The sequence below is a fragment of the Sorex fumeus genome, unplaced genomic scaffold (genome assembly GCF_029834395.1).
Source record: "Sorex fumeus unplaced genomic scaffold, SorFum_2.1 ptg000045l, whole genome shotgun sequence".
In the NCBI taxonomy this organism is placed as follows: Eukaryota; Metazoa; Chordata; class Mammalia; order Eulipotyphla; family Soricidae; genus Sorex; species Sorex fumeus.
The window spans coordinates 15,244,906-15,257,371 of NW_026606102.1; the positions used below are offsets into that span (position 1 = coordinate 15,244,906).

At 38.8% G+C, this 12,466-nt stretch overlaps 1 protein-coding gene across 2 annotated transcripts in view; it reads left to right on the top strand.

Moving 5' to 3' along the window:
* NRDC (nardilysin convertase) overlaps positions 1 to 12,466 on the top strand; it is a 68,990-nt gene that overhangs the window by 8,829 nt on the left and 47,695 nt on the right. The window contains exons 2-3 of one of the 2 annotated variants that reach the window (XM_056122446.1): positions 8,520 to 8,823; positions 12,122 to 12,255. In XM_056122446.1, the coding sequence (XP_055978421.1) occupies positions 8,520 to 8,823; positions 12,122 to 12,255 (438 nt within the window). The remainder of the gene's footprint in view (positions 1 to 8,519; positions 8,824 to 12,121; positions 12,256 to 12,466) is intronic. The other variant, XM_056122445.1, reaches the window with a different exon arrangement.

Sequence of the window (12,466 nt, forward strand, 5' to 3'; positions counted from 1 at the left end):
GCATGCCTCCGTTTTTTGGTTTCTACTAAATCGATTGTGTGTACTGTTGTCTAACATCCATTGCACAGATTTGAAGGCTTATGTTTGATCCCCTTTATCTCTCCCCTTAAGTAAAATTTTGCCTTTTCTTTGTGTACTAAATCCCCCTTGTTAGTTATTCTAGTAATTGCTTCTTTTCCATCCTGCATAGTCAGTTACCCCCTTTTACTGGATCCTTCCTATGAGCATTCAAATAAGTTGTGATTGTTCCTGTCTTCAGAGGGAAGTTTTCATTCCTTTGTTCCGTACCCACCTGGAGCTGTCCCCTTCAGCCACTCAGGTTTCTCAGTTTAATTTGTAGTAAACCTTTCAGAGTTGACTTGCAATTTGCAGTTTATCTTACTCCCATCTTTTTTCTTTTCTTTTTGAGGGGGGAGGATTTGAGCTATACTTGGTCGTGCTTGGGGGAACATTCTTGGTGGTCCTCACCCTGTACTATCTCTTCAGCCCAATTTCCGAACAGAGTGGACCTTGCCACTATTGCTAAACCAAAGCATCTGTTTTTAAGAATTCCAGTAGATTTTATATTGGTCCATTCTCAAGAACTTCACTTAGTTCTCTCCTTTGGTGTGCTGGTTCCTTTTCTCTGACCTAAAATTTTAAGGTGCCTGGGGCTCCCCTTGTTTGTAAGGTTTTAAAGGTGTTTTTTAGGGAGGTTTGTTGACACACCCAGAACACTTGGGACTGTTTCTGAGTCTGGACCATTTCGGTCCCAAGGATTGAACTGGGCTCAGCTGCATGCAAGGCAAATACCTCAACCTCCCTACTATCTTTCTAACTCTTAAGTAGATTTATTTCCTCTATGGTTTTTGTATTTTATTCTTTCTGCATATTTACTTTCCCTTAAAAGTTTTACAGTTTTTCATTTTAGATTTGGGCAAGGATCATTATAATTTTATTAACTTAAAAATACACTAATTCAAGCAGTTTTGGAAAAGTCTGTCAGTAAATGTGTTTTTTTTTTCTGTGAAAGGCTAAAATGCTAAATATTTTAGGATTTGTCATTCAAGAAACCAAAATAAGTAATTTTGTGTAGTGCTTAATACAAAGAAAATATTTGTCCTGTTGTTTGGAGGGTGGGGCATTGTCCCCATCTAGCAGTGCTCAGGACTTACTCCTGACTCTAGTTCAGGAATCACTCCTGGTAGTGCTTGAGGCCTATATGTGATTAAGGATTGAACTGGGGTTGGAGATTGAACAGGGATTGACCACATGTAAGGCAAGCACCTTACCTCCTCTTCTGTCTTTCCAGCCTCACATTTCTGTGTTTTTTTTTTTTCTTCCTTTTTTGGTCACACCTGGCGATGCACAGGGGTTACTCCTGGCTCATGCACCCAGGAATCACTCCTGGAGGTGCTCGGGGGACCATATGGGATGCTGGGAATTGAACCTGGGTCGGCCGGGTGCAAGGCAAATGCCCTATTTGCTGTGCTATGGCTCCAGCCCCACATTTCTGTGCTTTAAAATATATTTTTTCTTTTCATTTTAGTAACATTGGTTTACAAACCCTAAATATGTTTTAGGAGTGTATCTTCACACATTTTTAAATCTATGATCCACACCACAATTATCACCAAAATGATAAAATCCTTCTTCATTGTCTAATTGACCTCTTTAACTCCTCCTCCACCCACTTCCCTTTCCCTCTGGTAACAACTATTGTGTCAGTATAAAGGTCATGTGGTGTTAGTAATTGTTAGTAATTGTTCGTAATTAGAGATAGAACTTCCTACATGTGAAACCCACTCCAGACACCTAAACTAGCTCCATATCCTACCGTTGGCGTCTCCCCCTCCTCCAGCTGGAGATAGAACTTGTGAGAAGCATGCTCTCTACCCCTGAGCTACACTCCTGCTCCACCATTTTTCTTCTCTGAGCTTTAGAGTTGGTCTTCCTGTCATCAAAGTTGATTGGAAAAAAATTCATCTTTTAATAATGATTTTAATGAGGTTTTTACATATTTCATTTTTTGAAAAATACGTTCTGCACTAATGGGTGAAACAAATATCAATCCATGAGCACCTGAATTTGAGCATATTTGTTGTTTGGAAGTAATTTATTCGATTTGTCTGGTATTTTTTTGCCTTGTAGCATATCACTGTTTGTAGACAAATTTCTTTCAATGGAAAATTAAGTGAAAGGTGAGGTGAATGTTAGCATTTGAGACATAAGACCCTGGGTTCAATTCCCAGGCTACAGGAACAGCAAAACTAGAAAATTATTGGAAACACGTCAGTTAATCATGAAAAGAACTCTGAAGTATGGAGATTTACTTTGAACTTAAAATAAATATAAATAGGATCAATATAAATTGATGCCTGAGAAAACAGTACTGGATCTGTCCTTCGCTTGGAAAATAGTTACCACATATTTATGTAGAAATGGTGATATGGTGTCTTGTTTGACTATTGACAGCACAAGAAATATATCATGCAGATTGTCACTACTTGTAATTCAGATGACATTTGTCGAAATGTCTTTACCATATATTTTGCTTAAAGTGCTGTTCTATAATTTTAGGTTGAATTAATCATCACATCAGGCCAGGGAATAGACTCAGTTGTAGAGTACTTGCTTTGCATGTATGGGTTCTGTTCCTGGCATCATAAAGAGGTCCGTTATCCTTCCCCAGCCCCTCATCTCCCCAGGAGTAACTTATAAATCCTTAGCAGGTCTGCCCCCTGCACCCCCCCAGCTCAAATGGGGGGGGGGTGAAGGGGAAGGAAAGGCCCACAACATAGAACATTTTGTTCTATACATATGTTTTTACAACATTATATATATATTTTTTTTTCCACTTTATGTTGTATTGTATTCATGTTTTCTCAGCCTTGTTAAAAATACTGTTTCTAGTTCTTCCACACAATATTCATAGAGGCTAATATCATAGTCACTTCAGATTTGTCCCTGACTCAAGCGGCAACTTAATATTTGTAACATCAGTTGACACATTAAGAGCCAAAATCTTGAAATAATTTACTTTGTTTTTTAATTGATCATGGTATTGCTACTAACTGCCTTACCTCTCTGAGCAATAGTTTTCACCAAAAGGCTGATACTCAAGTTACTGTCTCTGGATTATTTTCCCTATCTGTGACAACATAGTCTTAAATTGTTACTCTCTTTGCTTGGCTAATAAATGAGCCATCCAGAAGCTTATTTTGCAGTCCTGTTTTTATTTTAATTTTTGTGAAGACATTCTACTGTAATTGAGAATTTATTTTAAAATACTAAATTTTTCTGACTTGCTTTCTTGTGAGTTGGGAATATGAATGTAATCTGCTAATAACATTTGTGTACAGCTAAAATTTTATATAATGAACATAATATTTTTATATTAGATGAAATCTACAACTGAAAGTATCACTTGAATTCCACTTTTCTCTAATTGACCATGAGGAATTTGCACATCCACTTTTTAGAAGTTTGGCAACCAGAGAGATAATACAGTGGGCATGGCACTTGCCTTGCATACTTCCAAGCCAGGTTAGATCCCTGGCACCATGTATGGTCCCTTACCCTTGCCACAAGTGATCCCTGAATGCAGAGTCAGGAATAAGCCTTAAGAGCCGCTGGCTGTGGCCCTAAAGCCAAAAAAATTAAAAAAAATGAAAATAAAGTTTGCAGTGTAATGATACGTACAAGTCTCAAAATGCTTAGTAAGTTATAAATAAAGGGTGTCTCTTAGCAGTACAGAGCAGTGAAAATGCCACATATGTTCTCAGATTATTCTGTTCTCAGCCATTGTAAAATGAAAGCCGCCACAGGCAAGATGTAAATGAATGAGTGACTATGTTCCTGTAAAACTTTATGGAAACTGAAATTTTTTTTTAAAGATTAAAAAAAGGACCACTTTTAAGTGTACAATGTAGTGTTATGATTATATTCGCATTGAGTACCATCATTATCCTTCCTCAGAACTTTATTTTGTTTTTGATGCTGGGCTTTCGGAGAGCCTGGCAAGCTACTGAGTATTCAATATGCCGAACACAGTAACAAGAAGTCTCACAATGGAGACGTTACTGGGCCCGCTCGACCAAATCGATGAACAACGGGAGGACAGTGTTTGTTTTGTTTGTTGATGCTGGGCTTACTCTTGGCTCTTGCTCAGGGATCACACCTGGCAGGGCCTAGGGGACCCAAACTTGGGTCAGTTTGCATGCATGGCAGCACCTTTCCTGCTCTTCTCTCTCCAGCCCTCTCCAGCAGGTTTCATCTTCTTATGTGAAACTTTGTACCCATTAAACAGAACTCTCCATTTCTTCCCCCAACTTCTGGTAACAACCTTTCTACTTTCTGTGAATTTGACTCCTGAGTACCACGATAAGTGGGATCAGACATCTTTGTCCTTTTGTGACTTAATTTAGCTTTAATGTAGCCTGTGTCAGTTCCCTCTTTAAAAGTTTGTAAACATTATTTTGTTCCTCCTTTGTTAGATATTTGGGTTGATTCTACCTTTTAGCTATTGAATGCTAATTAAGTAGTTGTTCTGAGCCTTGGTTTACAAATTTTGTTCAAGCCCATACTTTAAATTCTCTAGGGTATAGATCCAGCAATAAAATCGTTTGATCATTTGGTGGGAGAGATGCTGTTTTATGAATCTGCCAGGTTTTTGTATTTGTGATGATCCACTTCAGAATTTAAGCGGCCCAAAACGTTAATGATTTGTTATTTCTTTCAGAAGACATTATTTCAGAATTTTTTTTTTTTTTAATTTGGGCTCTTGTGGCTGCATTTCTTTGGTGGGTTTTCTGGAGCTTCAGTGGCTTCAGTCACAAGTTTCGGGTTCAGTGGGGACATCTAGAAGATGTCTGCACATAATTTTGCCTCATTCGCAATCCAGCTCAAACTTACGCATTGGCATATGCGTCACCAGAGTGTGAAGGCAAACCTGATATAGGACGCCTTGAAGTCTAGACCCCAAGACACACTCATCAGTCTCACAAAAGGCAAAGTTACACAACTAGCCCAAAGTTACAAAACTGGATTCATAGGAGAAGTATACCCCTGATTCTGGCTGTGAAGATTGACCAGATCACTTGCAGGAGATGAATAACGAAGTCAGTTATACCTAATCACCTAATCACCTAATAGCAGTTCTACAGATAGAACAGCTTGAGAAATGGGTGGGGGTAGGGGGGCTGTCATTTGGGAGAGAAATAGGCTTCTGGTAGGTCCTAAATTGGATGGCTTGGTGTTATATGTCAGTAAGTAGAGAGATGTTGATGCTGTGCATGATATAGTGAGTTGTGTTTTTTATTTTCACAAACAGCTCATGGCTAGCTGGAAACTAATGTATCTCCCATGAGAAACTAGCTGACTCAGGGAGGCTGTAGATAGGCTTTACTTCCCTGGGTTGTTTTAAATAGTTGTCCTGGAATTATAGGCAAAGTTGTCCGAAGAGGCGTAATTTTTCTTAATAGGGGTCACACCCAGAAGTGCTTAGGGGCCACTAGGGCTATCGCAAACAGCAGCTCGGGCCAGGTACCTGTAGTTCCCAGGGTAGAACCCAGGGCCTCACAGAGATACCCAAAGTTCCAAACGTGTCAAGCGTAATTAATAACTAAGGACTAGACTTTTTTAGTTGCTAATTCATGTCTAAATAGTATTAACCCTATTGCTTTATTAGATGGTTAAGGGGATAATTTTATGACAGTTTAATAAAGTTTGTTGTAAAACTTTGAAGTTATGTAACTTGTCAGCACATCCGGTCATTGTATTTTTGGATTTAAATGTAGCAATTTTAGTGACTGACTAGTTTATTAGGAAACAAAAAAGGTAGATACTTTAAGTAAAATAGTGCTTCTTTGTTGGTAGACATGGTTAGAAAAACTTGAATTTTTTGTGTGCCAGGCAAGTGACCTGCCAGCTCAGTGGTCCCTCTCTTGCATTTGTATTAATCATTTAGGGTTTTTTGCTGTATTTCACAGACATAGCATATACATATACTGTATGTGTACATAGTCATATTTTTCCAAAACCTTTTCTATTTTATTTGATTTAGCAGATATTACAAGCAATCATTTATCATTCTCCCTTTATGACTTTAGTAATTTTTGTTTATTCAACATATGCTTGTAAGAGGCAAACAGTATCTCAGGTACTAGGGATATAACTATGAAGAAAAATAATCCTTCGTTGACAGCTAAAAGTACTGACAATTTTTTTCAGTGTGGGGATTTGAACTCAGGGTCTCATATATGCAAGACATGTGCTCCACCAGAACATTTTTTTAAAAGGCCCGTGATGATAAACTGGGGGAAAGGCAGGATAAAAGAGGATTAAAATGGACTGGGGAGCTATTATAGGTAGTGTGCTCAGAGAAAGCATTTGTGAAAAGAGGACATTTTAGCACAGGGTTGAAAGGGAGCAGTCCTGCTAATCCTGTACCTGAAACCAAAGCCTTAGGGCTGAGAGAATAGAAAGCACACATCCCCGCTGTGGAGTTTCAAGCCACAGTACAGATGCTTGATAGAGCAAAGAGAAAGAAGGAGGGATGTGGGAAAGAAGGTTAGAGGGAATAGGAAACCAGATGATGTGAATCTGATGGAAGACTATTGTGAGTGTGTGTGAGAGAGAGAGAGAGAGAGAGAGAGAGGAGAGAGGAAGAGAAGGAGAGAGATTGAACCCAAGAACTCACTCACTCACACATGCAGGGAAGCCGTTGTTTGTGTTCTGGTTTGGCAGCCACACCTGTGGTGCCACAAATCAAACTTGGGGCTCCAGAATGTGAAGCGTGTATGCCATTTCCCTGGCCCAGAAACCACTGTGGGTTGGTTCGTTTGTTTTTGGCTTAGGGCCACACCTGACTGTGCTCAGAGCTTGCTCCTGGCTCTGCTCAGGGATCACTCCTAGCAGACTTGGGGGACCAGATGTGGTGCCAGGGATCAGACCCAGGTCAACTGTGTGCAAGGCAAGCACCTTACCTGGCCAGCTGTGTGTGTGCTTGTCTGTTTCCTGTGTGTCCAAATTTCCTCTGCTTATAATGATACTAGCCAGATTTAATTAGGGTGCACTTTAACCACTAAGTTAAAGTTTGCCTCACTTTAAGCCCCTTTAAAGGCCTTATTTCTGAATATGTCATATTCTGAGGTACTGCAATTCACCCCAGGCCCCCAGGGCTTTGGGGGAATCAGGCTGCTGAGGATAGACCTGAGGTATGTAGGTGGAGGGGAAAGTCAGAATGTTGAGGTAGGAATGAATGTGGAAACGAGCAGCTTAATCAGGCCGCTAACATTGCCCTCAGAAGTCCTGTACTGATGTCCTTCTACATTGTAGTACCTCAGAATATAGATTTTCTAAGTTCATACTGATTTTATTCCCAAAACTAAAAACCACAACATTTCTGTTTTTCTTTTAAAATTTCTGGTTCTTTAGATTTTTAACATAGTAAGAAGATGAAACCACGTGTGCCATTTTCCATATTGAACCAAAATGTGCCCTTCCTTGTCTTTCTTTGCATGTTGATCTCAGTTTCTGTAAGGCTCAGGCTTTTATTAAAGGGAATTAATAATTTAAATATGTGGAATTTTTGTTTTAATTTTTAAGCTGGGAAGCTGGAGAGATAGGATAGCGGGTAAGGTGCTTGGATTTGATCCCTGGAACCCCATAGAGTCCCCTGAACCTGCTGGGATTAACTCCTGAGTAGACAACCAGGAGTAACTCCTGAGCACCACTGGGTATGGCCCCAAAACTAAAAAAAAGTGAAAAATAAAAAAGCAAGGATGACTTTCAGTATGGTAAAATGTTTATGTAATATCATAAGCTATAATACAGCAAGGGAGACTTAGTATTTAATTTGTTTTAATTTGTTGTATATGTTCAACCTCTAAAACTTGGTTTTGAAAAAAAAACCCTTGGTTTTAAATTGGTAAATTTATTTTCATATTTAAAAATTATTAGCTTTATTGAGAAAAATCGAGTTCGATTCCTCCGCCCCTCTCAGAGAGCCCGGCAAGCTACCGAGAGTATTCGATATGCCAGACACAGTAACAACAAAGTCTCCAATGGAGACGTTACTGGGCCCGCTCGAGCAAATTGAGAAAAGTCTAAGATGAGTAGAGAGAATGAGGAAGCGAGGGGGAGAGAGGAAAGAGGTGGTAGAGAGAATTTGTATCTGGATTTTTATTTTTATTTTTTCAAAATTGTTTTTTGGGGGGTGGGAGTGGGCAACGCTCAGGGGTTACTCCTGGTACTGCACTCAGGAATTACTCCTGGCAGTGCTCAGGGACCATCTCGGTTTCCAGGGATTGAACACAGGTCAGCTGTATGCAAGGCAGATGTGTTACCCTCTATACTATTCAGCTCTGCAAAATAGCTTTTATTAAAAGAAATTTATAGCGAGATGTGAAGGGAGAAAAAAAGAGGAATGCATGTTCAAGAGAATATGGGCATCAGAAAAAAGTCTGTTTAGTGGATCATTTGCTTTGGTGTAGTGAGTAATTTAACTAAAAGTGTTTTGTAACTTTTTTTTTTTTTAGTTACATCAAATTAAGGAATGGCTTACAGGCACTTTTGATTTCGGATCTAAGTAATACAGAAGGGAAAATGGGAGATACAACAGATGATGAAGAGGAAGATGAAGATGATGATGATGATGATGACGACGACGATGATGATGAAGATTCTGGAGCTGAAATAGAAGATGATGATGAAGAAGGTTTTGATGAAGAAGAGGAATTTGATGATGATGAACATGATGATGATATTGATACTGAGGAAAATGAATTGGAAGAAATAGAAGAGAGGGTAGTAGAAGTTAGAAAGAAAACCACAGAAAAACAGGTGCGAGTCAGGTCTATTTGACGCTTTATATTTGGGAAGGCTTTGGGATAATTTTAGCATTCGTGTTTGATTGTTTTAATGGAAAAATTCATCTTTGGATCTTTGAAAGTTCTGTATAAGATTACATTTTAAATACATTTTGCTCTGTTTATAAAAGTAATAAGTGCTCATTATAAAGACTATTGGGGGGAAAGAAAAATAGAAATAGGGACTGGAGTGAAAGTACAGAAGGGTAAGGCACTTGTGTTGCAAGTGGATGCTTCTACCTTGCTCTGGTTTGATTTCTGGCACCACATATCGTTCCCTGAACTCTCCTAGGAATCACTCTTGAATACAGAGGCACAAGGCTATCCCCCAAGTACTGTCAAATATAACAAATACTGGGAGGTGGGAATATGCTTAATTCTTATCCAGGGATACAGGAATAGGAGACTGTTAGTCTTTCAGAAACTGGAAAAAGTTAAAAAAAAATAAAGGTGGATAGTGTAGAATCCTCACCGGGGGCTGTTCCAAGAATTCTTATTTAGGTAATTCTGTATGAATCATCTTTCTTCATGGGAAAGCACCAAAAAGTGGCTCAATTAGATTGAAAGGATTGAAGCAGAAATGGGGAGTGGAGCTTAGTGAGCTTTGTGTAGCATATGTTAGCAATCAATGAAGAGATAAATTGGACTTGGTAGGAAAAAATGACTTTTTTCTTTGACTCTTTAAGAGTGCTTTCTTTTACAATGAAAAGTGCTGAAGTCAAGGATAATATTTGAAGACATTACAGTGGAATTGATCAACAAATATTTTTAAAGCTGCTTTTTTGGGCTAGTGACAGTGCTTTCAGCACGGAACAGTCCACATACAAATACATTAAGTTACGATTATTAAGACTAAAGTATAGATGTCAGATACACTGTGCTATAAAAGGTCATTTCTCAAAGATGTGAAAATGTGAGATGCAAGTAGATGGTATAACTGAAATAACCCCTCCCCCACTGCACAGTCACTTTTTTTTTCAAAGAAGGTTCCTTTTTTGCAGGAGGGCTTAAATCACATTTTCAAGAAAATATTATTTATTTGCACTCTGCTTTTGAATGATGTCTGTTTTGAAGTAGCTTATTCTTATTTTGTGATAGGTTAAGTACTTTTAGTTTAGAAAAAGCTTTGAAACTGATTGGGCCTGAGAGATAATACAGGAGGTCAGACTCTTGACTTGCGTATGGCTGATCCAAGTTTGTTCCCCTGCATCACATAATCTGGCGTCTCCCCAGCACCTCCTGGAGTGATCCCTGAGCGCAGAACCAGGAGTAAGCACACAGTCAGGTGTGTCCCCCCCCAAACATAATAATACAAATAATACTACTATGATGACTGCTACTAATAAATTTGGGACTGGAGGAATAATGCAGGAGGTGAGGCATTTGTCTTGGATGTGTCTGCTTTGGCCATGACCCTGGTTTGATCGCCAGCACGGCAAATGGTCCCCTGCTAGTGAGCATAGAATTAGGAGTGGCCCAAAAATAACAAGTTCTAAGGGTGAAAACCAAAATATTGGCGGAAATGTATGGATTTTCCATTTTTATAGAATAGTACTTTTAATTAGAGTAGTAAAGGAAAGGAAGAAATTTTTAAAGTTATGGGAAAGAACACTGACAAGAAATTTGAGTTTAAATATTTTTCTGTATGACCTTAGTCTCATATTTTCACTATTACTCCTTATTTCTAAAACAAGAGTATTAGATCATATGATTTTTGAGGTTTATTTTAGTTCCAGGAATATAACTCCATATCTGTAGGTTTCTTTTAGTATCCGATTATCTATTAACTTTTCCCAATGCTTTGAACTTTATTTAAAATTTTTTTGAGAATCAGTTATTAGTAAGACCTTATGGGGCCAGAGAGATAGTACAGGGGTTAAGTCATTTACCTTGTACAAGGTCTGCCCAGGTTTGATCCCTGGCATTACACATAGCCCTCCGAGCACCACCAGGTGTAAGCCCTGGTGTGGCCACAAAACGAGAAAACAATAAACAAAACCCAGACATTATTAAGTTACCTTAGATTTAGACTTAGAAATGACAGTGTGTGAAATCCTCTGACAAATGAGCTGTGTATCTAGTAGTTTTTGTATCTCTTATTTAGCTTATGGGCTGGAGCGATAGCACAGTGGGTAGGGCTTTTGCCTTGCAAGCGGCCAACACAGCTGACCCGAGTTCGATTCCTCCACCCCTCTCAGAGAGCCCGGCAAGCTACTGAGAGTATCTTGCCCTCACAGCAAAGCCTGGCAAGCTACCCGTGGCGTATTCGATATGCCAAACACAGTAACAAGTCTCGAAATGGAGACGTTACTGGGCCTGCTCGAGCAAATGGATGGACAACAGGAGGACAGTGACAGTGACATTGTTTTGCTTATGTGGATCAAACTCTGTTTACCTCTACTAGAAGCAAATTATCAGGTTTTAGAAATCATTACAAAGGCTTACATGCTAGTTTTGTTTTTCTGGAAACTCAGTATGATAGAGACCCTCAATCTATTGATAGTTAATTTTCTGGAATGTTAGAGAGGAGTGGAGGAACCTAATGTAGTTTGAAGAGCTTTGCTTCACTAATGGATATGAGTATGTTAGTGAAAGGAAATATTATTGTAACAGTGGAAAAATTTTTGTAATGGCTTATTCATTTATTGAACGGATAACTGCAGTTTTGAAATAAAGTAGTTTAGAAAGAGATGGTTTAAAAATACTCTAGGCGGGCCGGAGATATAGTACAATGGATAAGGTGCTTGCGTGTAGCCTCCCAGGTTCTGTAGAATGCCAGTGCTCCATAGTCCCCAGAACCCACCAGGAGTGATTCCTGACTGCAGGAGTAAGCCAGGAGTGAGCCCTGAGTACCGCTGGGGATAGCCCAAAGCCCCTCTCTTTCCCCTACAAAAGCAAAGAAGTTTACTTTCTGAGAAATCTCTTTTTATCCCCTAAATTTTCTTCCTCCTTATAGTAAAATGATTTTGATATGACAGATTTGATAGATTAGCATTGAAATTTAAGTATACTACATATCAAATTATGATTTGTTCAGGGCTTTTTTCTCCTTAAATTGTGTTTTGATTTTTTCCCCTATATATACTGTTTTTAATTTATAAAAGGTTACAATAGTGTTAACTTTTTGGTATCGATGTACAAAATTACTATACTTCCTACCACCAAAATGCCTCCTACCTATTTAGAGGTTTTTAAAGTAGTTTCTCAAGTACTAATTTCTCGAGTATGAATTTTGGGGATAGATAATTCTGAAGTATGAATTTCTTTTCTAGCAATCGCAGAACCTGTGTTTGCGGTGGTCAAAGCTGACTGATAGACTGTGGTTTAAGTCAACTTTTTCACAAATGTCTTCAACCCTGCTGGTCGAGACAAGAAATCTTTATGGGGTAGTTGGAGCTGAAAGCAGGTTAGGCACCTATTAAACATCACAGAACAGGTTAGACTGTGGTTTAAAGAGGTGATATTTTCCCCATTTTCAAACTGTGTGTATGTGCCTAAGTCTTAAAGGTAGATTTACAATGTCAAGTGATGAAACTATTTGAATCTTCTAAAGTTACACTTTTGCTTTCTGGCACGTGGTTGGACTTTATACCAGCCAGGTACATGCTCTTTTAAAA